The sequence below is a fragment of the Loxodonta africana genome, chromosome 19, assembly GCF_030014295.1.
Source record: "Loxodonta africana isolate mLoxAfr1 chromosome 19, mLoxAfr1.hap2, whole genome shotgun sequence".
Classification (NCBI taxonomy): Eukaryota; Metazoa; Chordata; class Mammalia; order Proboscidea; family Elephantidae; genus Loxodonta; species Loxodonta africana.
The window spans coordinates 39,308,961-39,334,630 of NC_087360.1; the positions used below are offsets into that span (position 1 = coordinate 39,308,961).

The 25,670-nt window shown below is 38.4% G+C and overlaps 1 protein-coding gene across 2 annotated transcripts in view; it reads right to left on the reverse strand.

Annotated features, from left to right (window-relative positions):
- Positions 1–5,344: 5,344 nt before the first annotated feature.
- Positions 5,345–25,670, reverse strand: part of FDFT1 (farnesyl-diphosphate farnesyltransferase 1) — a 36,414-nt gene continuing 16,088 nt past the window's right edge. For both annotated transcript variants that reach the window (XM_064272610.1, XM_064272609.1), the window contains 4 exons: positions 23,669–23,860; positions 14,454–14,630; positions 12,967–13,119; positions 5,345–5,752 (listed from right to left, as the gene is read on the reverse strand). In XM_064272610.1, the coding sequence (XP_064128680.1) occupies positions 5,531–5,752; positions 12,967–13,119; positions 14,454–14,630; positions 23,669–23,860 (744 nt within the window). In that variant the 3' untranslated portion in view covers positions 5,345–5,530. The remainder of the gene's footprint in view (positions 5,753–12,966; positions 13,120–14,453; positions 14,631–23,668; positions 23,861–25,670) is intronic.

Below are 25,670 nucleotides of genomic sequence, written 5' to 3' on the forward strand. Positions count from 1 at the left end.
TGCACAGTCAACACCCATGGAAGCAGCAGTCAGGAAATAAAAAGACACATTGCATTGGGCAAATCAGCTGTAAAGGACCTCTTTAAAGTGTTGAAAAGCAAAGATGTCACATTGAAGACTAAGGTGTGCCTGACCCAAGCCATGGTATTTTTGGTCACCTCATATGCATGCAAAAGCTGGACAGTGAATATGGAAGACGGAAGAAGAATCAATGCATTTGAATTATGGTGTTGGCGGAGAATATTGAATATACCGCGGACTGCCAGAGAAATGAACAAATCTGTCTTGGAAGTACAGCCTGAATGCTCCTTAGAAGGGAGAATGGCAAGACTTCATCTTACGTACTTTGGACATGTTGTCAGGAGGGATCAGTCCCTGGAGAAGGACATCAGGCTTGGTAAAGTACAGGGTCAGCAGAAAAGAGAAAGACCCTCAGTGAGATGGATTGACAGTGGCTGCAACAGTGGGCTCAAGCATAACAACGACTATTAAGGATGGTGCAGGACCGGGCAGTGTTTCGTTCTGTGGTACGTAGCATCGCTATGAGTCGGAACCAACTCAACAGCACCTAACAGCAACAACAAGAAGGAAACGTGTTCTCCTAGATCTAGGGACTCTTCCAACTACTTTCAGGGATGTCTTGTCTCAACTGAGTGGAGCAAATACCTAATTTTAACTTCTCTCTGCCCCAACAATATTTTCAAACCATGGCTCTTAGTTCCCTGTGTTCTCATCAATGCTTCTCTGTAAATCCATCCCTTGAACTGTGCCCAAGCCTTGATGAGTTCTGCCCCTGCTTGATTTAAAGAGATTAAGAACACAGTTGTGCTTGTTTCCTTACCAGCCATAAAGCAGGAACAATTCACCCAAGGATTCTGCTTACAAAATTTCCACGTATCAAAGATGTCATTCTATTAGAGGACCAGATTTCCCTGGGTGCTCTCAAGTGTTGGTACAGGAGTGGAGCCACAGTCTGTATACAGTATTTGCAGAGTGTCTTATTTCACTTTGATTTACATTGCTGGTTAAAAACTATTACCTTGCATAGCCCTAGTTAGGAATTTTAAATAATGAAGTACACCAGTTGTAACTTGAGGAGATAGAGGAAACTAGAAGAATCAGCACTCATTCTACTGCCCAGAGTTGGGCTAGCTCTTTCGAAAAGCGAAAGTTTGGCTTCATATGTGAGTCACAGGAATCAGAAGTTTCAAATAAGCTCTAAATACCTGGTGAACATTTGTAGGAAAAATGTGTGGAAAAAAGGAGATAGAGGAAACTAGAAGAATCAGCACTCATTCTACTGCCCAGAGTTGGGCTAGCTCTTTCGAAAAGCGAAAGTTTGGCTTCATATGTGAGTCACAGGAATCAGAAGTTTCAAATAAGCTCTAAATACCTGGTGAACATTTGTAGGAAAAATGTGTGGAAGTCATTAAAAAAAAAGACCAAACCCATTGCCATCAAATTGATTCGAACTCATAGCAACCCTGTAGGACAGAGTAGAATTGCCCCATAGGTTTCCAGGACTGTAATCTGTACAGATGCAGACTGCCATATCTTTCTCCCGTGGAGCAGCTGGTAGGTTTGAACTGCCAACCTTTCAGTTAGCAGCCAAGCACTGTGACACCAGGTCTCCTTGAAAGTTACCACAGTACTTAGGAAATACTTAACAGTTACCAAAGCTGCAAATTTGTAACCACTTTAATCTTACAGTTTTCAACTAGACTAAATAACCTCAGTGAAGTTCTGACAGTTCTACCTGCTCCCAACACTGAGTTGAATAATTCCATTTCTATTCTACTTTCCCCCATCTCTATCACGTGCCCACCTGAAATTTTATCCTCACCCCGAAATACCAAAATGAATTGTTGGGTGTCTTCACACTTAAGGAGGCTTTGTTAGAAAAACCATCTTGCAATGTTTATGACTGGGACAGATTTTAATGCTTTAAAAAAAAAAAAAAAATTTTTAGTAAACCTCAAATTAACCCATTTATTATTAACCCAAGTCTCATCACCTCCCTCCAGGTGACACGGACAAGCTTAAGTTTGAACTTAACCGCCCCTGGAATCTCAAGTTTCTAGTTGGTTCAGACCCTTACTCAAAGGAAAAAGGGTGTGCTGCATGTGCAAGTTCCAACTAGTTGCCAGGAGCCCCCAAAATGTGGAAATGGAGATCACACTCTTGCTCTTATCTGTTATAATTACTTATCTTAAAGCCCTAGATTCAGTTGGGTTAGACACTCCTCTGAGGAAAACTTAGACTTGTTTTCTATCAGTAGAAATCAAACAGACTATGCAGGGAATGCTATAAATTATTAAGAGCAAAGTAGAGGGTAAAGTTGCAATATTTAGCAAATAAAAAATAAAAACTGGATGCTCAGTTAAATTTCAGATAGGTAATCTTAGTATGAGTGTGCCCTGTGCAATATTTGGGACATTAAAGAAAAAAAACCATTCCCATCAAGTCAATTCCAATTCAGCGACCCCTACAGGACTACGTAGAACTGCCCCATATGGTTTCCAAGGAGCGGCTGGTGGATTGGAACTGCCGACTTTTTGGTTAACAGCCATAGCTCTTAACCTCTGCGCTACCAGGGCTCCATTTGAGACACTTTAAAAATTTTTTGTTATTTATCTAAAATTCAAATTTAACCGTACATCCTGTATGTTATCTGGCAACCTTGGTAAACGAGGTAGGGTACAGGGAAAACAATCTTTCAAACAGTTCAAGAGTGAGAACAAAAGCTAAAACCTTTGCCTAAGTCAGTAACAATAAACACAGCTTTATACTGGAAGGGACCTAAGAGATCACCACTATGTTGTACCATGTAGTTTAAGTGAACTGAACTTTGGCACAACTAACCCTTGGGTTTGAACACAAAGATTTCTAACACCCTATTTTGAAATCTCAAACTATGTTTTGATGCTTAAATTACTTTGAAAAATACTGTTGATAAGTTTGCCCAGGACTGTCAAATGACCTACGTCTCCCATGGACCCAAACTAAGGCAATTCTCTCAAATGGTGTTAGGGGGTCACAAGAGGAAAATCTGTGTGTGTATGTGTGTGATTCTGTGACAGAATCCTTGCCTTCCAGGTGGGAGACCCAGGTTTGATTTTCGGCCAGTGCACCTCATGCGCAGCCACTACCTGTCAGTGGAGGCTTGTGTGTTACTATGATGTTGCACAGGTTTCACAAAAAATCCAGACTAAGACAGGCCCAGCAACATTTTGTTCTGTTATGCATGGGGTTGCCATGAGTCAGGCGGCTGATTCAATAGCAGCTAATGTGTAACAATGCAAGTCACACAGATTCAAGAGCAGCTAATGTGTAACAATGTAAGTCGCACATTATGTGCTGGGAAAATTCAATGATTCAGTGTGTACAAAGGACTGCAGCAAGAGTGGAACATACATATCAATACCTAAATATATACCTAAAGCATTAATGGACTTTCTAGGAACCATTAAGTATTTTAATGCCCTGAGGGACTTTTTCAAACATTGCCCATACAAGGGGACCATCTCTTCCCGTGCCCAAACTGCGAATCTCAGTGAGCTACTACTGGTGAGTATATGAGACCTCAGCTGTGTGGGGAAAAAAACTGAAAGCTAGGGTAGGATGGCTGGGTTAACGAGGGCTAAAAGATACAGCAGTGAAGGCAATGCTGCAGCAGCATTTCCCAGCAGGCACTGGGATGCAGCAGCCAGTTGGTTGGGCTCCTTGGTGTTGGTCCTTTGACAGGCATCAAGGTGGCAAATTACTACCCCTTCCTCAATCACTAACTCTATTATTGAGTTCCACATGTCTCACTGTCATCCTGGTTTTAAAGTGAACTACACTGCACCAATGCAGGGTAAGTTTTTTATTATAAAAATCTTTTCAAAAACTTCAGCTTTTACTGGAGGCCATCTTCTCAAATGGGGACAAGGGCAATTTTCTCTGAAAGTTAAACCCCCTTTAAAAGAGAATGCCAGGACACCCAGCCACAAAACCCCCTTTAAAAGAGAATGCCAGGACACCCAGCCACAATTTGTTAGCCTTCATGTGCAGGAAACAGTTTGCATTCTTAGAAGCATGGAAATATTAATAAAAATTCATATCTACTACATTCAAACCAATAAAAAGAAACAAAGTGATGAGAAAAATAGGAACCAAACAAAGAAAATTCATCTTCTAGTAGGACAGGTATTCAAAGGTTGATTTTGCTAGGTGCTGTCAAGTTGGTTCTGACTCATAGCAACCCTACGTACAACAGAACAAAACACTGCCTAGTCCTGCATCATTCTCACAATCATTGCTATGTTTAAGCCCACTATTGTAGCCGCTGTGTCAATCCATCTCATCGAGGGTCTTTCTCTTTCACTGACCCTGTACTTTACCATGCATAAAGTCCTTCTCCAGGGACTGGTCCCTTCTGATAACATGTCCAAAGTACATAAGACAAAATCTGCATAGTATGACAAACTGACAGACGAGTGGTGGAATTCAAAGGTTGCTTCAAATATGTTTAAATTCCAGCTAGTTGCAGTGTGATGCACGGCTTTTATATTGCATTTCTCACCATGGTTTTTAACTCCCACCAAATGGCTGGGTGGGACTATGCCAATGAGGTGCTTGTAGTCTAAGCGGATTGGACAGCTTGCTAATAATGTAAATAAGGTGGATGGCACCCTTGAAGGGGTGGGAGCATACAAATAAGGTGTTTGGAACCCTAACGAAGTGATAGGTCAATTTTGCCATCTCATTAGGCTTAAAGAGAAACATGGAGAGAAAGAGGGGCTGTAACACAAAAGACAGCAAGAGATAGTGCAAGATGGCTACAGTGGGGCTTGCCGAACCACAGAGTTAAAAGGTTTAACACTTGCCTGAGAAGGCCCAGCAGCAGAAGGCCTCCAGCAGGGCCTGGCAGCAGAGGGTGAGAAACTGTCCTGATCAAGGAACCGTGTCCGAATTTCCTATTACTACCAAGTTGATCCCAATCCTGAGTTGTACCCTATTACCTCCCTAATAAACCATTTAACTATAAGTACAGTTCGTGAATTCTGAGAGACGTGGCAGTGAATTACAGAATTAGCGAGGGGTGGGGTAGTAGCTGATGTGAGAGATGTTGGAGTGGTGCAGTAGTTTGGTTAAAAGTTGGATATTTGGGACATCTTCTGCCTCATAGGAACCAGCTTTGTGCTGATCCTTATAAAAAAAACTATTCATTTACCAGAATTCACACTAAAATCTCTTGACAGTTCCATTGTAACCATTTTAACTAAACTGCAGCAATGAATGTTCTACCATCAGCCACAAGCTAGTAAGCAAAGGTAACCACTATCCAGAAGTACCAGGTTGCTGAGGGCAATGTATCCTTCTTTTTTATTTTTATATTCTTCTCAACTGCACTTCAGTTTCTAAAGGTCTAAGCCACACAAAGTTCTTTTAGGGATTAAAACAGGAGGGGAAAAGAAGCCAATATCCATCCCTGAAGAAAAGGTAAATCTGTTGCATGACGAACTTTAGCTTCCAAGCAAATTCCAAATCAATGTTCTCCAGTCTGAACATAGTCTTCTGTGACCTGGGATAGGGTGCTCAGATACTGCCAGCTCAGGGCAGCCAAGAGCATGACAAATGACAGGTAAATTGGAGAATAGTGGCTTCGGGAGATGAGCTGACAAGTAGGAAGATTCTGTTGCCTGATGGTGGAGATGATCTGCCTTGTTTTATTAGAAGATGGGTCTGATTTAGGGATTCTATGATAAATCTGTTAAAGAAAGAAGAAAAAATAGTAAGTACTATTGAATACTATATATTTTATAAACATTTTTCTTGTTTACTTCTAAAAGGTAGGTATTTTTATACTCATTTTTTCAATGAGGAAATGGAGGTTCAGAGAGTGTTCTAGTAACTTACCCGAAGTCACTCCACTAATAAGGCAGGGATCAACCCTGGACTGTCTAATCACAAAGTCTATCCTATCAAGCAGGAAAAGAGGCATGAAAGAGCATGTTACACTTAGGGAACTACGGAGAACCTCAAAAGTGGTTGTCTGTGCCTCACTTATCTTCATATCCCCCGATACCTAACAATGCCAGGCACATAGCAGATGCTCAATAAATGTTGGCATAGTTTGAATAAGCTGAAGTACAGTAACATGGAAAAGGGGAAGCAATAATGGAAAGGCAAGACTGGCAAAGCTAGATAAAAGAAGGCAAGAGTAGAAGCAGGGAAACCTAAGAATCATCTAGATTCCTCTCTGTATTTCCATACTTCCCTACCCACCACTTCTCCACAAACCTAAATATTTGCTGAATCCATCTCTTTCTTTCTCTACATCCCTACAATTACTGTCCTAGTTTAGGCCCTTAGTGCCTCTTCTCTGAACTACACCAGCCTCCAAACTGAGTTCCCTGCCTCTATGCCTCAACCCTAAAATCCGTTCATCTATTCTCTACACTGTCACCAAAGAGATTTAAAACCTCTGCTTAATACCCTCAGTGGTTCCCTATCACCTACAGAATAAAGTCTGAGCTCCTTAATGTGGAACACAAAGCCTTCCCATGACCTGGACTCAGTGTACATCTCCAGCTTCCTCTGCCATTGCTAACTCCCTCTTAAACTCTAATAACAAACTGCCTAGAGTTGTTTTACACTTATGATGCTATTTCATGGTTCTGAAATAGCATTCACCTTTCTTTGCTCACATCATTCCCTCAGCCTGGAATGCTCCTCCCTCATTTCTTTACCTGGCTAATTCTTACCTATGCCCCTTCTCATCTTACTACAAAAACCTGCCTGAACCTCTAGGTGGAACCAAGTGCCACTCTCCTGTACACACCTTATCACTTATACTGAAAATTATCTGTTTGTATGTCTCCCTAACTAGAATGCAAGTTTCAAAAGCACCATGTCTTATTCATCTTATTTATCTCCAGCCTAGAACTGTGCCTGGCACACAGCAGACCCTCATTAAATGTTTACTGAATTGAAGTGGCAAACCAGCTAAGAGGTTATTTGAATGGTGATCTGAGTCAAGACTGAGGCAAAACAGGATAAGGAAGACAGAGCAGACATTTTGTAAATTTCTTTTCAAAATTTCTTTAGGTAATGGATATTATTTCCACATTTATTTTATTCTTGCCATTGCTCTCCCTAAAAACAAACTGCAATTTAATAAAATTTAATAAAAAAATATGCATACAACACTATCCTAATGACATCTAATATGCTACAAGACACAGTTATAAAGAGAACAACAGAGGTGAGATGTTGAAATTATGCATGTAAAAACAAGCAATATAAAAGTAAAGTCAAAATTCCCTGTGATTACTACCCCTCAGTCACAGGCTGGTATAATTCCTTTTAGACCTCTTGCTATGTATAAGCCTATATGTACAAACAAAATGTCACGTATATAATATATATGTGAATGTATTATATATAATCATGTATAAAATATATGTGAATCTATATTACAATATGTACCTAATTTTATTTTTAAAATAAGCTATAAATCTATTCTGTAATTTGATTTTTTTCACTGATATAATTTTTTCAGTATTTCCAAATGCTAAAACCTACAAAAACCTAAACCTAATACAAGCTGCTTAACATAAATGTATTATAATTTAATAAATTCTCTCCCAATGAAGATTGAAGACAAAAATGCTACAATAAGCATCCTTGCACATTTTCCAATTATTTTTGTAGGATAATGTCTGAGAATTGCTTGGGCAGAGGGTATGTACAGAAAATTTTGGTGGGTACGAAACCACATAACACAAAAGAACACAGAGGCTGCCTACACGTAGGGTTAGGGAGCATAAAGGAGGACACTAGGAACTTTCCCACATTATTGGATCCTATGATTAAGTGGAGGGTAATGTCATTAACCAAAAAAAAGAAGAACGCAGGAATGGCTTTACTTTGATTTAGGGGAGCAGTGTATTGAATTAAGTTTGGGAAATACTGTGTTTGAGGGGCTTGTTGGACAATTGAACAGACCAAGGGGACATTGCATGGTTTAAAATTAGGAAGGGTATGTATCGGTCATATCCTTTCACCATACTTATTCAATCTCTACATGAGCAAATAATCCAAGAAGCTGGACAATATGAAGAATAATGCAGCATCAGGATTGGAGGAAGACTAATCAACAACCTGCAATATGCAGATGACACAACCTTGCTTGCGGAAAGTAAAGAGGGTTTGAAGCACTTATTGATGAAAATTGAAGACTACAGCCTTCAGTATGGATTACACCTCAACATATAGAAAAAAAAAAATCTTCACAACTGAACTAATAAGCAACATCATGATAAACTGAGAAAATATTCAAGTTGTCAAGGGTTTCATTTTACTTGGATCCACAATCAATGCCCATGGAAGCAGCAGTTAAGAAATCAAACAACATATTGCACGGGGCAAATCCACTGCAAAAGACCTCTTTAAAGTGTTAAAAAGCAAAGATGTCACTTTGAGGATTATGCTGCGCCTGACCATATTTTCAATCGCCTCATATGCATGCAAAAGCTGGACAATGAGTAAGGAAGACTGAAAAAGAATTGATGCATTTGAATTACGTTGCTGGTGGAGAATACTGAATATACCATGGACTGCAAGAAGAACGAACAATCTGTTTTGGAAGAAGTACGGCCAGAATGCTCCTTAGAAGGGAGAATGGCATGTTATCAGGAGGAACCAGTCCCTGGAGAAGGACGTCAGGCTTGGTAAAGTAGAGGGTCAGCAAAAAAGAGGAAGACCTTCAATGAGATGGAATGACACAGTGGCTGCAAAAATGGGCTCAAACAGCAATGACTGTGAGGATGGCACAAGACTGGGCAGCATTTCATTCTGTTGTACACAGAGTCGCTGTGAATTGGAACCAATTCAATGGCCTCTCATGACATTGGACAATCTAACAAAGCTGTCTGGATGGCAGTCAGAAACACAAAGCTAGAGTTTAAGACCAACATCTGGGCTTGAGTAATAAAATTAAGAGTGATAAGTACATGGTGGCGGTAGAAGCCATGGACATACATAGCTGAGAGTACCTGGGAAGCATTTGTGTGAGAAGAAATGAAAATCAAGATAGAATTCAAGAAAATACCATCATAATGAAGCACACGGAAGAAAAGGAGCCAGAAAGACAAGGGAGCAGACAAAGAGATAAGAGGTTAAGTGGATAATAACTGTGTGACAGAAGTCAAAAAAGTAAAGGACTTCAAGGAGTGAAAGATCTCCAGTGTCAAATGATACAGTAGAATCAAAGAAGATTAAAATAAAGTCACTAAATCTGTAAATTAGGAGGTCATCCAATCACTTCAGCAAGAAAAGTTCTAACGACAGCATAGGAACAAGAGCTAGAATAAAGGGGTTTGAGAAAAAAATGGGAGTAAATAACATTAAGTGCACATGTTCTTTTGAGAAGCTAGCTGTGGAGGAAAAGAGAGGGAAGAGAGTGAGAAGAAGGTCGAGAGTCATGTTTTGTTCACTTCCTGAAGTGAGTGACCTGGGCATATACAAAGAGGAACGACCAAGTGAAAAGAAAGGGTTTAGGTACAAGAGAGGTGAGATGACAAGTGAGGGCCCCAGGACTGAAGGAGACAGGCGGCAGGGAATAACACTGGACAAGTAGAGGGGTTAGGCTTACACAGGAGAGAGGACCAGAGACAAAAGTTGAAAGAGTTTGCAACACAGAGTCTATATTACTTTCTCTCATGGTTAAAAAGTCTGCTGAGAATGAAGAAAATGTTAACATATAGCAGTGCTTTTCAAACTTCATGTTCATAGGAATCTTGTAAAAGGCAGATTCTGATTCAATAGGTTGGATAGGGACTGAGATTCTACAGTTCTAACAAGCTCCCAAGTGATGCAGACGCTGCAGATCCAAGGACCACAGTGAGTAGCAAAGAAAAATCAGGCTTGAAGAACATGACGATGATTTAGATTAACCACAGTGGGGAGTGAAACGTGATTTTTACTACAGACATGAAAAGGTTGCCCTCGCCAAGAAATTAACTTTGGCAGAGAGGGAACAGAAGTTTCTGTTTGCCTAAAGTGTTTATTTATATCCCAAAATAGCTAGTTGATTTTCTCACAGCTGATAGTTTTCCAGGTAGGTTTTAGGCTGAGGCTGCTAGGAGTATAGAGGGCCCTATAGAGAGTCCACCTGTTCAGCAGGATATGGGGCTTCACTGCAAGTCTTAATTTAAACATTAGAGTGGCATGAGTAGGTCATCTTTAAAGTCCCTTCCAGGTGCATTATTGCTATAACCAGCAAATCCAGAGACCTGACAGAATAAATGTGTCTTCCTTTCCTACTGGAGAAGACACACTTTGTCAGTGAGGAGAAATAGAATCAGTGTTAATATTGGGACACTAGCAAAGAGCCAGGCAATTTCTGGACTTTACACAAAAAGTTAAAATTTAAAACTTTATTTACAAAATGTCCCTAATGCCAACTTTAAAACCATTATCATTGCTTGAGACTTAAAGGTGTATAGACTCAATACTTAAGAAATGTAAGAAATCTTCAGAGATTTTTCTGAATCAAATCACCTTAAGTATTAACATTTCCTCCAAATAACTTGAGTTCAACTGTAGTGACTTTAAACAAAATAACTGACACCCTAAATCAGAGGTCAGCAAACTTTTTTTTAAAGGGCCATAAAATATTTCCAGCTTTGCAGGTCACCCTTTTGTTGCAGTTACAGTAATCTCCCCTTTATCTGTGGGGGATACATTCCAAGACCCTCGTGGATGCCTAAAACTGCAGATAGTACTGAACCCTATATATAATGTTTTGTCCTATACATACGCATCTATGATAAAGTTTCATTTATAAATTAAGCCCATAAAAGATTAACAATAGTAACTAATAATAAAATAGAACAATTATAACAATATACTATAATAAAATTTATGTGAATGATGGAGCGGGACAGCGTGAGATTTCAACACACCGCATACTCATTTAACACTTTTGGACCGTAGCTGACTACGGGTAACTGAAATCTCAGAAAGCAAAACCTCAGATTTAACTCTGCCATTGTAGTACAAAAGCACCTTCCAAACCAAAAACCAAACCTGTTGCTGTCGAGTTGATTCCAAGTCACAGGGACCCCAAAGGGCAGAGGAGAACTGCCCCATAGGGTTTCCAAGGAGCAGCTGGTGGATTCAAGCTGCCAACCTTTTGGTTAGCAGCTAAATGCTTAACCACTATACCACCAGGGCTCAAAAAGCAGCCAGTCATAAACAAATGGGTAGCGCTGTGTTCCAAGAAACTTTGTTTATAAAACAGCCAGACGTAGTTTAGGGGACCTATGACCTAGTTGTGAATCACAACTAGGATTTAATTCTACTAATCAAATAAACCACTGAATAAAATTCAAATTTAAATAGTGTAACTAACCCCCAAAATTTTAAAAACAATTTTCTAAAATCACTGATTACAATAAAACTATAAAACTAAAATATTCTCTGAACTACATACTACACAAAATATGTGTCTAATTTATATAAAATGAGGAAACAGTGCCTAATATGACAATATTCAGTTGAAGTACTCCTCAGGGTCATGATTAATAACATAAGCTTTGAAGTCAGGTAGAAATTGGTCCAAATTATGGCTCCACTATTAACCAGCCATGGGCTGGGGCCTTAAGTTTCCTTGATATTAATAGCATCCACGTATTTGGTTGCTATGCCAGGCATATAGCAAGTTCAAGACACATGCTGGCTATATGGTAAACTGGATTGTCCCAAGAGTCCAGCTGTTAGCAATTTTCGGGCCAACAGCTGAGCTCTTTCATCTAGTTACTACAAGAATTTTAGGATTTTTAAAAATTTTGGCATTCTCTAACCACCTACAGTTGCCTCTGGTAGAAATGCTATTTCCAAAATTTGTCAAATAAAAGGTAAAAAGTACAAAGAGAACGAGCAATTAAAAAAAAAAAGAGAGAATGAATAATATGTAACAGAAATCAGTGGATATAACTCTGTTATATGCGTAACTCTCTGTAAATGCATAACCAGGGGACTGGAAGGGTGTACAAAACTACTGACAGTAGTTAACTCTGGGGAGGGTAAGTAGGAATGAAAAGAGTGTATTATGTTTGCATATACTTCTACACTATTTCAATTTTCAACAAGAACATGCCTAAGGATCATAACATCCCTCCCCTTACCCACTAGATGCCAATAGCAAACCCCACTCCAGTTGAGACAACCAAAAATGTCTCCCAATATTGCCAAATAAATGTCCCATGAGGGCAAAATCGCCTCCATTTGAAAACCACTGCTCTAGAGGCTAGAGATTAGAGTGTTTACTAGAAAAAGTTCTTTCTAGAAAATTGTCTAAGAAAAAGTTATTCTGAATCTAGTCATATACTATACCCTCCAAAGTTGGAGATTTTCTTCAGCACGTTCATTTAGTTTTATTGGATGGTTATGGCATTTAAAGGGAGATTTTTAAGGAAGAAAACTGAGAAATAATTGCAACTTGATGGTTTTCCTTCGCCTAAATGTCCTATTGTGGTTTCTCATGTTAGGCATGTGATACAATGGAAAGTAGTGGATCAGGTGTCAGGAAATGTGGGTTGGGGTCCTAGATCTACTCAGTCACTCATGGCATGAGCATACACAGCCTCAACTTCACATTTCTTATGCCAAACAAGAAGACTGCTTGGCCTCCAACATTATATTCTAGCTCAAAAAATATGATTCTATTTAGGAGCTCCATCCTATATCCTTGCTTTATCTCCTTTCATCAGGGTGCTATGCAGCTCTGAATAATCACTTCCTTGTACATTTACTTTCTCCTAATGAAGTATACAAAATTCCTACCTCTTCTATGCCACAGCATAGTAAATTGTTAGGATCATTTGCAATCCAAATATGAAATATTTCAATAGTGACATTATTTAAATCATATAAAAATAGCTACAAATTATCCAGGTAGTTAAAATAAAAACTCACCTCCTCCATATACTGGTATATTATAGCTTTGACGGCTGGCATATTGGTGGCATCCATCATTAGTGTTACTGCTTGCCCTTTTCGAATTTTCACGACGCCTTTGAATACCTGTTGATTATTATAACAAGCTGCCAAAGTAGCAATGGCCATTACCTATAAACACCAAGGAGAGAGAAAGAAAAAACACTAATGCATTTCATTTCATGAAAAATTAAGTGATTACCATCACAAAAAGGTGGAATGAGAAATTAACAAAGGGTTTAGGAGATAATAAGTCCCATGAAGAAAGTACGTCAAGATTTTTATCTTTCCTACTTCTCCCTTTCTCAACAACAGACAGAATCAAGTCATCTTTTCAGTCTGCAGTTTTGTCACATAAGTTTCATTTTATACAGAAAAACAAACAAGAAATCCAACATTTCCCATGCTAGAACAATAAGTTATTAGATCTGAAAAAGAGATTTCACAATAATATCTGGGGAGAACTTCTGATTTTAATTGTTTTTCTTCTTCTTTTTCCCACAATGATTATGATTATTATAATGAACATAATCATTATATATTAAAAACAAATAACATGGGGCAAAAAAGATCAGAAAAAGAAAGGGAGCATTTCCTATGTACAAAGGTAAATAAAAAATTATTTCTAGGATAAATCGAAACCTAAGACAGACATACAGATTTTAGTTCCAACCACCATTCAAGGTTGATCATTAGAACAAGATCAAACCAAATTTCCAAATCAATTAAATCCTATGACTTTATTCACTTATTTTAGTTAATATCTGAAATAATTGGTAAAGGGAATTAAAGAATGTAAGCTCCTAGAATATCAATGGAAGGAGCTCTGGTGGTACAGTGGTCAAGCGCTCAGCTGCAAACCAAAAGGTCGTTGGTTTAAACCTACCAGTTGCTCCCTGGGAGAAAAGGACAGTCTGCTTCCATAAAGATGACAGCCTTGGAAGCCCTATGGGGCAGTTTTACTCTGTCCTATAGGGTTGCTATGAGTTAGAACCGACTCAACAACGATGAGTTTTGCTTCTTTTTTGTAGGTTTATAGGATCAATACTTTTTTCCAGAGTCACGATAAAAGTACAATAATTAGGTGCTTAATAAAGACTTTTTAAATGATAACAGCTTCACCCAAGTTTTACTCAGTGCTCCCTGAAAAGCTAGGCTGAAGCCTTAGATTTGTGAAGAAAAGGATATAACTAGTTTATAATAATCAACGCAAATAATCAAATAAAGCAAATCCGGAACAGTCTGGATAAAGAATTAGGCTTAATCTTGAGGATAAGCTGAGTGTAATGGTTGGGAAGCAAAGGAGAAGTGTTGTGAAACTTCAAACATCAAAAGAAAATAAACTAGAGTTATCTTTGAAAAGAATCTTATTTCTGAATTCAGCAGACCAAAATAATAAATATATTCTATCCACTTCCCTTTATCCTCTACTTCCCATTTACTAGAAGAATAGGCCCATTCCATACCTGTGGAACAGCACAGAAGTTAAACACACTTTGGTTTCTAAGTCTTGAAAGGTAGGTGATGACATCTGGGATGTGGTGTAATGCATTGGTTATAAGTTCATTCAAGCACTGGACAGCGAAGTCAATATTCTCTGGTTTAGCAAAATCACTTAGTTTCTTAACATACCTGCTCCAAACCTAGGCAGATAATAGGATTAAAAAACAAGTCAACATGTGAATAGGGGAAAAATTTACAAACAATATTAAAGAACTTTTGTGAATAAGACGCTAAGCTTTCTTAGCTACTGACATCTTTCATCAAGATTAAGTCCATTTCCAAATATAGTATGAGACCACTATTTTAAGAACTCGAGAAATAGTTTAAACAGAGAAGAAAATATTCTTTGATGGTTACGAGAGTGGATAGTAGACGAGAACTATGTTCGGGGAAGGGAAAGACAACACACAATACAAGAGAGGTCAGGACAACTGGACTAAACCAAAAGCAAAGAAGTTTCCTGAATAAACTGAACACTTCGAAGGCACCATAGCAGGGGTGGGGATTTGGGGACCATGGTTTTAGGGGATATCTAGGTCAACTGGCATAATAAAATCTATTAAAAAACACTGCACATCCCACTATGGAGAGTAGTGTCTGGGGTCTTAAAAGCTAGCAAGTGGCCATCTAAGAGGCATCAATTGCTCTCAACCCACCTGGAGCAAAGGAGAATGAAGAACACCAAAGACACCAGGTAATTACGAGCCCAGGAGACAGAAAGGGCCATATAAACCAGAGACTACAACAGCCTGAGACCAGAAGAACTAGATGGTGCCCCACTACAACCAATGACTGCCCTGACAGGGAACGCAACAGAGAACCCCTGATGGAGCCGGAGAACAGTGGGATGCAGACCTCAAATTCTCATAAAAAGACCAGACTTAATGGTCTGACTGAGACTAGAAGGACACCAGAGGTCATGGTCCCCAGGCCTTCTGTTAGCCCAAGACTGGAACCATTCCCAAAGCCAACTCTTCAGACAGGGATTGGACTGGACTATAGGATGGAAAATGATGCTGGTGAGGTGTGACTTTCTTGGATCAAGCAGACACATGAGACTATGTGGGCAGCTCCTGTCTGAAGGGGAGATGAGAAGGTAGAAGGGGTCAGAAGCTGGCTGAACAGACACAAAAGCAGAGGGTAGAGAGAAGGAGCGTGCTGTCTCATTAGGGGGAGAGCAACTAGGAGTATATAGCAAGGTGTATATAAATTTTTGTAAGAAACTGACTCAATTTGTAAACTTTCACTTAAAGCACAATCAAAAAAAAAAAAAGATTAGGTCCATCTGTACAAGATACACATACAAAAATCAGTTGGATTCCTCTACACCAACAAAGAGAACATAGAAAAGGAAATCACCAAATCAACACCATCTACTCCCAAGAAGCTAAAGTAGCTCCCAAGAAGATAAAATACTTAGGAATATATCTAAACAGAGACATAAAAGACCAATACAAAGAAAACTACGAGACACTACTGCAAGAAACCAAAAGAGACCTATGTAAGTGGGAAAACATACCTTGCTCCTGGATAGGAAGACTCAACATTGTAAAAGTGTCTATTCTACCCAAAGCGATCTACAGACACAATGCAATTCCGATCCAAATTCCAACGACATTTTTCAGTGAGATGGAGAAACAAATCACCAATTTCATATGGAAGGGAAAGGGGCCCCGAATAAGTAAAGCATTACTGAAAAAGAAAAACAAAGTGGGAGACCTCACACTACCTGATTTTAGAACATATTATACCACTACAGTAGTCAAAACAGCCTGGTAATGGTATAATAACAGATACATGGACCAATGGAACAGAACTGAGAATCCAGACATAAATCCACCCACATATGAGCAGCTGATATTTGACAAAGGCCCAAAGTCCATGAAATGGGGAAAACACAATCTCTTTAACAAATGGTGCTAGCAACAAGTGGCTAGCCATCTGCAAAAAAATGTAACAAGACCCATACCTTACACCATGCACAAAAACTAACTCAAAACGGATCAAAGACCTAAATATAAAATCTAAAACGATAAAGATCATGGAAGAAGAAATAGGGACAATGCTAGGAGCCCTAATACATGGCATAAACAACATACAAAACATTACTAATAATTCACAAACATCAGAAGAGAAACTAGATAACAGGGATCTCCTAAAAATCTCCTAAAAATCCTATGCTCATCCAAAGACTTCACCAAAAGAGTAAAAAGATTACCTACAGGCTGGGAAAAGTTTTTAGCTATGACAATTTTGATCAGCATCTGATCTCTAAAATCTATATGATACTGCAAAAATCAGTAACAAAAAAACAAATTACCCAATTAAAAAATGAGCGAAGGATATGAACAGGCACTTCACTAAAGAAGACATTCAGGTAGCTAACAGATACACGAGCAAATGCTCACGATCATTAGCTATTAACAAAAAACCAAAACCAAACCCAGTGCTGCTGAGTCGATTCCGACTCATAGCGACCCTACAGGACAGGGTAGAACTGCCCCGTAGAGTTTCCAAGGAGCATCCGGTGGATTCAAACTGCTGACCCTTTGGTTAGCAGCCGTAGCACTTAACCACTATGCCACCAGGGCATTAGCCATTAGAGAAATGCAAATCAAAATTACAATGAGGTTCCATCTCACTCCAACAAGGCTGGCATTAATCCAAAAAACATAAAATAATAAATGTTGGAGAGGTTATGGAGACACTGGAACACTTATACACTGCTGGTAGGAATATAAAATGGTACAACCACTTTGGAAATCAATTTGGCGCTTCCTTAAAAAGCTAGCAGTAGAACTACCATACAATCCAGCAATTCCACTCCTTGGAATATATGCTACAGAAATAAGAGCCTTTACACAAACAGATATATCCACACCCACATTTGCTGCAGCACTGTTTACAACAGCAAAATGATGGAAGCATCCAAGGCGCCCATCAACAGGTGAATGGATAAATAATTATGGTATAGTCACACAATGGAATACTACGCGTTGATAAAGAACAATGATGAATCCTTGAAACATTTCATAACATGGAGCAATCTGGAAGGCATTATGCTGAGTGAAATTAGTCAACTGCAAAAGGACAAATAATGTATAAGACCACTATTATAAGAACTCAACATATAGTTTAAACAGAGAAGAAAATATTCTTTGATGGTTATGAGAGTAGAGGGGGAGGGAGGGAAAGGGGTATTCACTAATTAGATGGTAGGCAAGAACTATTTCAGATGAAGGGAAATACAACACACAGTACAGGAGAGGTCAGCACAACTGGACTAAACCAAAAGCAAAGACATTTTCTGAATAAAATGAATGCTTTGAAGGCCAGAGTCGCAGGGGCAGAGGGTTTAGGGACCATGGTTTCAGGGGACATCTACATCAATTGGCATAATAAAATCTATTAAGAAAACATCCTGCATCACACTTTGGTGAGTAGCAACCAGGGTCTTAAATGCTAGCAAGCGGCCATCTAAGATGCATCAATTGATCTCAACCCACCTGGAGCAAAGGAGAATGAAGAACACCAAAGACACAAGGTAATTACAAGCCCAAGAGACAGAAAAAAGCACCTAAATCAGAGACTACATCAGCCTGAAACCAGAACTAGATGGTGCCCAGCTACAGCCGATGACTGCCCTGACAGGGAATACAACAGAGAATCCCTGATGGAGCAGGAAAGCAGTGGGAGGCAGGCCTCAAATTCTCATAAAAAGACCACACTTAATGGCCTGACTGAGGCTAGGAAGAGCCCGGAGGTCACGGTCCCCAGACCTTCTGTTAGCCCAAGACTGGAACCATTCCCAAAGCCTCCTCTTCAGATAGGGATTGGGCTAGAGTGTAAGATAGAAAATGATACTGGTGAGATGTGAGCTTCTTGGCTCAAGTAAACACATGAGACTATGTGGGCAGCTTCTGTCTGGAGGGGGACAGAAGCTGGGTAAAAGGGACATGAAAACAGAGGGTAGAGAGAAGGAGTGTGTTGTCTCATTAGGGGGAGGGCAACTAGGAGTACATAGCAAGGTGTACATAAATTTCTGTATCAGAGACTGACTTATTTGTAAACTTTCACTTAAAGCACAATAAAAATAAAAATAAATAAATAAATAAAGATTAAGTCCATCTCAAGCTCCATGCAATGACTATTTATGACTACCAGTCAGGGTTGAATCAAAACCTAAGAGTAAGTTAAGTATTCATGGAAGTGCCCCTTTGGGAAAATTAGTGCAGCATGTACTAAGCAATACCTTGATGACCACAGACAAAAGAGGCCTCCTGTTATTCAAGTAACATTTGAGTTTTACATACATTTTTTTGCCAACTGTGCCTCCTCCAGGGAGGTATTTTCCTAAGGGAGCTATGCTAATTTAAGAATTCCAAAATTCAGTGCCGTCGATTCGATTCCAACTCATAGCGACGCTACAGGACAGAGTAGAACTGCCCCACAAAGTTTCCAAAGGAGCACCTGATGGATTCGAACTGTCGACCCTTTGGCTAGCAGCCGTAGCACTTAACCACTACACCACCAGGGTTTCCGAATTAAAGAATTAGCACAGTTTTTTTTTTTTTTAATTAGGAAAATACCTGGAAGAGGAGGGTACAGTTGGCAAAAAATGTTTGTAGAACTCGGGCACTATCTGCATAAAAGTACTGTAGACTACCCGTGAAAAATCAGATATATACAAAATCAGCTACAACAATACCAGCTGCCGTCAGGTTGATTCCGACTCATAGAGATCCTATAGGACAGAGTAGAACTTTCCCATAGGGTTTCCAAGGATCAGCTAGTGGATTAGAACTGCCAACCTTTTGGTTAGCAACCAAGCTCTTAACCACTGAGCCACCAGGACTCCTACAACAACACTGCATGCTAAACATTAAACATTCTCAAGATGACTAGAACTCAAAATAATTAATGATTAACATGACATTCCCAATCCTGAAAAGAATGTTGCTGAACAAGCATATTTGGGGAAAATGAGCTAGGTTTATACTGTAAGAACAGTACCTCCCCGGATTTTAGTAACTTGAAAATAAAATATCATCCTGAACTCCAATAATGTAACTTGATGTAAGTTTCCTAAATACATATTGTAACTTTATATAACTTTTCAAAAAAAATGAGTAGGCCTCAAAGAACTAGCAGATTGTATGAAAAGTCAAATTTGTTATCCATTCTTAATTTGTACCTAAACCCACTCATACTGATGGTACTAGATTTATTCTACAGAACCTGGAGAAAACATTAATGAGCCCCATGTACCCATCACCCAGCTTCAGTAATAACTGACATATGGATAATCTGTTCCATCTATACTCCCATTCATGAATTATTTTAAAGCCATGAAATTGTATTATTATCCATAAACACTTCACTACGAATTCCAAAGACGAGGAATGTTTCTAGTAGACACATGTGATTATTGAACCCTTGAAATACAGCTAGTGCAAATGAGGAACTGATTTTTTTAATATTATTTTATTGTTGTTGTTGACAATATACAGAGCAAAACATACACCAATTCAATGTTTTCTGCATGTACCATTTAGTGAAAATGATTACATTCGAGTTGTGTATCCATTCTCACCCTCCTTTTCTGAGTTGCTCCTCGTCCATTAAGGTAAATACACTGCCCTCTAAGTTTTTTTATCTAATCTTTCAAGCTGCCATTGCCAATTTGATCCCAATTTGATCCTTTAAAGAGCATAATGCTCAAAGTAGACATTTTTTACTAGTTAGGCTAAACTATTGTTTGATTTTATGAAGACTTCAAGTGATATTTTTAGTTTTAAAGTTTAAAGAATGTCTCAGAGTCATAGTTTCAGGGGTTTATCCAACCTTCATGGCTCCAAGAAGCCTACAGTTCATGAGAATTTGAAATTCTGAGAAACTGAATTTTTAACAACAAGGGTGCAGAAGTAATGCAGTGAGGAAAGACTAGTCTTTTCAACAAATGGTACTGGGAAAACTGGATATCCTTAGCCAAAAAAAAAAAAACTAAGCTGGACCCCTACCTCACCTCATATACAAAAACTAACTCAAAATGGATCACGGGCCTAAATATAAGGAGCTAAAACGATAAAACTCTTAGAAGAAAACATAGGCTTAAATCTTCACTACTTTAAGATCAGGCAACGGTTTCTTAGATGTGACATTAAAAGCACAAGCAACAAAAGAAAAATAGATAAACTAATCAAAATTAAATATTTCTTTGTGCTCCAAAAACACCTCAGAAATGGAAAAGACAACCCATGAAATGGAAGAAAATCTTTGCAAATCATTTGTCTGATAAGGTGCTTATAGCTTGAGCATATAAAGAACCCTCACAATTCCAGAATACAAAGACAAATAACTCAGTAAAAATATTAGCAAAGGATTTGAATAGACATTTCTCCAAAGAAGATACACGAATGGCCAATAAACACATGAAAAGATGATGCACATCATCAGCCATCTAAACCAAAACTAAACCCACTGCCATCTAGTCTATTCTGACTCATAGTGACCCCCATAGGGTTTCCAAGGCTATAAATCTTTACAGAAGCAGACTGCCGCATCTTTTCCCTACGAAGCCACTGGCGGTTTCAAACCACCAACCTTTCAGTTAGCAGTTGAATACTGTAACCACTGTGCAATCAGGTCTCCTTCATTAGCCTTCGGGGAAACGCAAATCAAAACCACACTGAGATACCACTGGGTATCACACCCAGTAGGATGGCTGCAATCAAAAAGAGAGATAATAACAAGTGTGGTGAGGATGTACAAAAATTGGAACTCTCATACACTGCTGGTTGGAATGTAAAATGATACAGCCATTTTTACTAAAGTTGCCATGTAAAAAGCAATTCCAGTCTTGAAAAACTGTGTCCAACAAAAACTTATACACAAATGTTCATAGCAGCATTATTCATAATAACCAAAAAGTGGAAACAGTCCAAATGTCCATCAATTGATGAATGGTATATCCATACAACAGAATATTATTTGGCAACAAAATAAAATGAAGTACTACATAAAAACTGTTGAGTTGGTGTATGTTTTGTTGTATATATTTTCACTAAAAAAAAAAGAAATGAAGTATTGATACATGCTATAATATGGATGGACCTTGAAAAAGTTATGCTAAGTTAAAGAAGCCAGTCAGAAAAAACTAAGTTATATGATTCTATTTTTATGAAATGTCCAAAATAGGCAAATCTATACAGACAGAAAGTACATCACTGGCTGCCTAGTGCTGGGGAGTGAGGGGAAAGACTGCAAGACTGTTAATGGTGCTGGGAGGACAAATAACGTCCTGGCAAATACTCCATTCCCAGAAACGAGTAAGAAGGCAAGGAATATAACATTCTTGACACAAGAAACATAACAACCTTGAAGAAGCCCTAACCCGAACAATAATACCTGGACATTGTGGGCTTGAAGAAAGGGGGTCTGCATGACAATCCCATATTAGCTTCTCTATATATAATCTCTGGAAACCCTGGTGGCATAGTGGTTAGGTGCTACAGCTGCTAACCAAGAGGTCAGCAGTTTGAATCCACCAGGTGCTCCTTGGAAACTCTATGGTGCAGTTCTGCTCTGACCTATAGGGTCGCTATGAGTCGGAATCGACTCAACAGCAGTGCGTTTATATAATCTCTGGAGCTTGGGGCAGTAGCGCAGAAATCTACCTGTCCTGCTGCCACCCAGGACCTCAAGTTGTATGTAAGTTTTCCCCATAATAAATCTTAGACCACTTATTCAACCTGAAGTGATCTGCCTTTCTTTGGTCCATCCCTACCTTGTGCCAACAGCAGGCCCCTCTGGTTTTCCCCCAGGGAACCCCCCTTACTCATCTGACAAATGGTTAGTGGGTTCCTTTTTAGGGTGACAAAAATGTTGTAAAACTGATTGTGGTGATAACTGCACAACTCTGTGAATATACTAAAAATCATTGAATTTTATACTTTAAATGGGTGAACAATATGGATGTCAATTATATCTCAATAAAACTGTAAAAACTATTATTTTGTGACCCCAATAAACTATTAGAACTAAGCATTAAGCATCAATGACCGCCAATATCAAAAATAAGCAAAAATCAGACATCATGTACCTCTTGATAAAAGAACACACCACTTCCTTCATCAAAAGGTATTATAATGCCCAGGCTTTGCTCATTTTTTATTTGGATTAAAACACATTTGAGGTGTTTCATTCCATCGCAGTTGTTATTCTTTTCGTTTTCCGAATTTGGCCAGTGAACCCATTCCCATCAACTCGATTCTGACTCATAGCGATCCTATAAGGCAGAGTAGAACTGCTCAGTGTAGTTTTAATGTGACTTTTTAAAATTAGGAATAAGGTTGAGCATCTTTTCAAATATCTAAGGATCATTTACATATCTTTCTGTGAATGCACTTTCTTATCTCTGCCCATTTTTCTATACAGCAGTTGGTCTTTTTCTTCTCAATTTTTAGAAGTTCTTTTTATGTCAGGAATATTAATCAATTATCTGCAATATAAATTGCAAATATTTTTTCCCTATGTATTGCTATTTTTTTTTTTTTTTTTTTACTTTAAAAGCACTTGATTTTAGGTAACTATTTTACGGAAACAAAAATTAAGTGCTAGAGTAAATTCAGGAAATAGTCACAGAATTTTCTAGCTTTCCTTTTGAATAAAATCAACATCAATGTTTTTCTTTTCCCTGTCCAATTTTTAATTAAGTCAAAGATTAACTGCTGTCTCTTAAAATGGACATCAGTAGTTTTTGCCTATCCTTTCACCCTTCTCACCACAGAACCCTTCTTTCTTAGAGGGAATCCAGTCCATGTATTTTGGGCAGACATAATGCAGGTCTGACCAATCAGAGCAATCATTCCCTTGACTACAGAAACTGATTCACGAATGGGCGTATGAACCAGCCCTACCAATTAAGACATTCCTGAGGACATTTTTGTTAAGCCAGGGTATTGTAGGTCATGGGTTTTTATATCCACCACTTGGAGAAAACGTGTCCAAGAAAAAGAAAGAAAAGAAGCAAGCTAAATTTTAACCTGCTTTATATATTCTTTTTTTGTTGCCTAAGGTTGTATGGCTTGTTTCTGTCCACTGAAACCAAAAGGGTTTAACGACTTGTTTGGAGAAAGTGTTCAGAATTATTTTCCCCCAAATTTCCTAAACCTGTTACCTCTTGAGGCCAAAACTCTCTTCCTTCTTGTTGGTCTTCCAGATAATCACGAATGATGTTTGTTTTCTGCAGAAACAGGCCCATAGAGTTGGCAAGCTCTGTATCTTCACCAACCACAGAGTCTTCTAACTCTGAAGCTGAGAACAAACGGGAAAGGCCAATTCCCACCAGTCCAGCGACATAGTGACAGTACTGTAAAAGATTATTTTTATATTACTTTAATGATGAATATTTTATTAAAATGGAATGTTAAGGTATCATTAACTACAAAAATAACAGGTTCCAAAGAGAATGTACATGATCTCATTTTAAGTATAGATTAAAAACATCTCAAACAGACATGAACCAAGAATTTAACAACACTGCTCTCTGTCTGATGGAAATGTGATGGAAATTTCACTTGTATTTTCTAAATTTCTACAATGTACACATGCCACTTTTACAATATTAAAAGGTTACTGAAACGACAGTAAATTTTTTGATATCCAATATCCAGAGTGGAGGCAATGAGGGAAGATGGAATATTCCAATTAATAGAAACTAAAACAATTTTAAAACAAAATTTTTTTTTAAAAATTAAAAAAAAAAACAAATTTTAAGTATAGTTTAATCTCTTTGACCCATCTGAAGACATTTCAGCACTCTGTATATTCAGTCCTCACAAACATCCTATAAGGAAAGTACTATTATTCTCCTTTTACAGATGAGTGAACTGAGGTAGAGAGAGGTCAATTAACTCATTTTAGATCACTCATCTCGGAAGTCAGAACACAGGGATTCAAAACCAGTTGTCTAGATCATTGCGTAAAACCGCCTCTCTCAACAGAGTAAAAATAGTAAATGTAATTCTTAATTGTCAAAGCAATTTTTTTTTCCATAAAATTAGTTTGTTATCCTCCAAAAGATATCTTCCCCTGATATTCCAAGACAACTTGATGCAATACTCTTATAAAACAAATGTCCATTAGACAATTTAAGGAAAGAGCAGCGAATGAAGATACACCCTGGAACAGAAACTAAGGGTAAAAAGTAGGCAAAGACCAAAGAGTAAAGTGCAATGTCTGCATGAAATATGTTCTAGGTGAGGAAAAACAGAGAAAGAGTAAAGATATGGTGAAATTAGGCAGAGAGAAATTAGCTGTGTACAGCTACAGAAAATCCAAAAAGAATTACCAGAATTCAAAAATATTAGTATATCCATAGTCCAAGGGAAAGTATATTTTATTATTTTAAGATAATTCCTTGGGTAGAAATACTCCTAGAATGAAGATCTATATAATGCATCTTCAGTCAAAGTTTAAGAAAAAAATTCCTTAAATATATCCAATTTTATATGACCAGAGCATCTCTTTAACAACCTATAATCTCATATTCTTATTTTTAGAAGGAGATCATGGGAAAACAATAAGGCATTAGAAAGGTGTTCATGCCCCAGTATGTTGCTGTTCTGTGCCGTCAAGTCGATTCCGACTCATAGCAACCCTATAGGCCAGAGTAGAGCTGCCCCATGAGGTTTCCTAGGCTGTAATCTTAACGGAAGCAGATCTCCAGGTCTTTTCTCTGGAGCAGCAGCTGGTGGGTTCGAACCGCTGACCTTTCTAGTCAGCAGCCAAGCGCTTAACTATTGCGCCACCAGGGCTCCTTACATTCCACATCATAGTACACCTATTATCTGAATGGTAACATCTTTGGATTCTCATGAATTGTTATTCTTTGTTTCTAAGGAAACAGACACATAATTTAGCAGCTTAACTGACACTTGTTTCTCATAAAGAAATGGGGTCATTTTTATGGCAGTGCCTGATGTCAATGCTGGCGCTGCATTTAAAAGTAATCTTGTGTTAAGATGGTCCCATACAGACCTGCAATGGGAAAGAAGAAAATAATAAAAACATATTTTTTAAGTATGAAAACTACTGGCAATCTATTATGTGAAGTAATTTGGTCATTGTCATGGATCGAATTGTCCCCCAAAAATATCTGTCAACTTGGCTAGGCCACA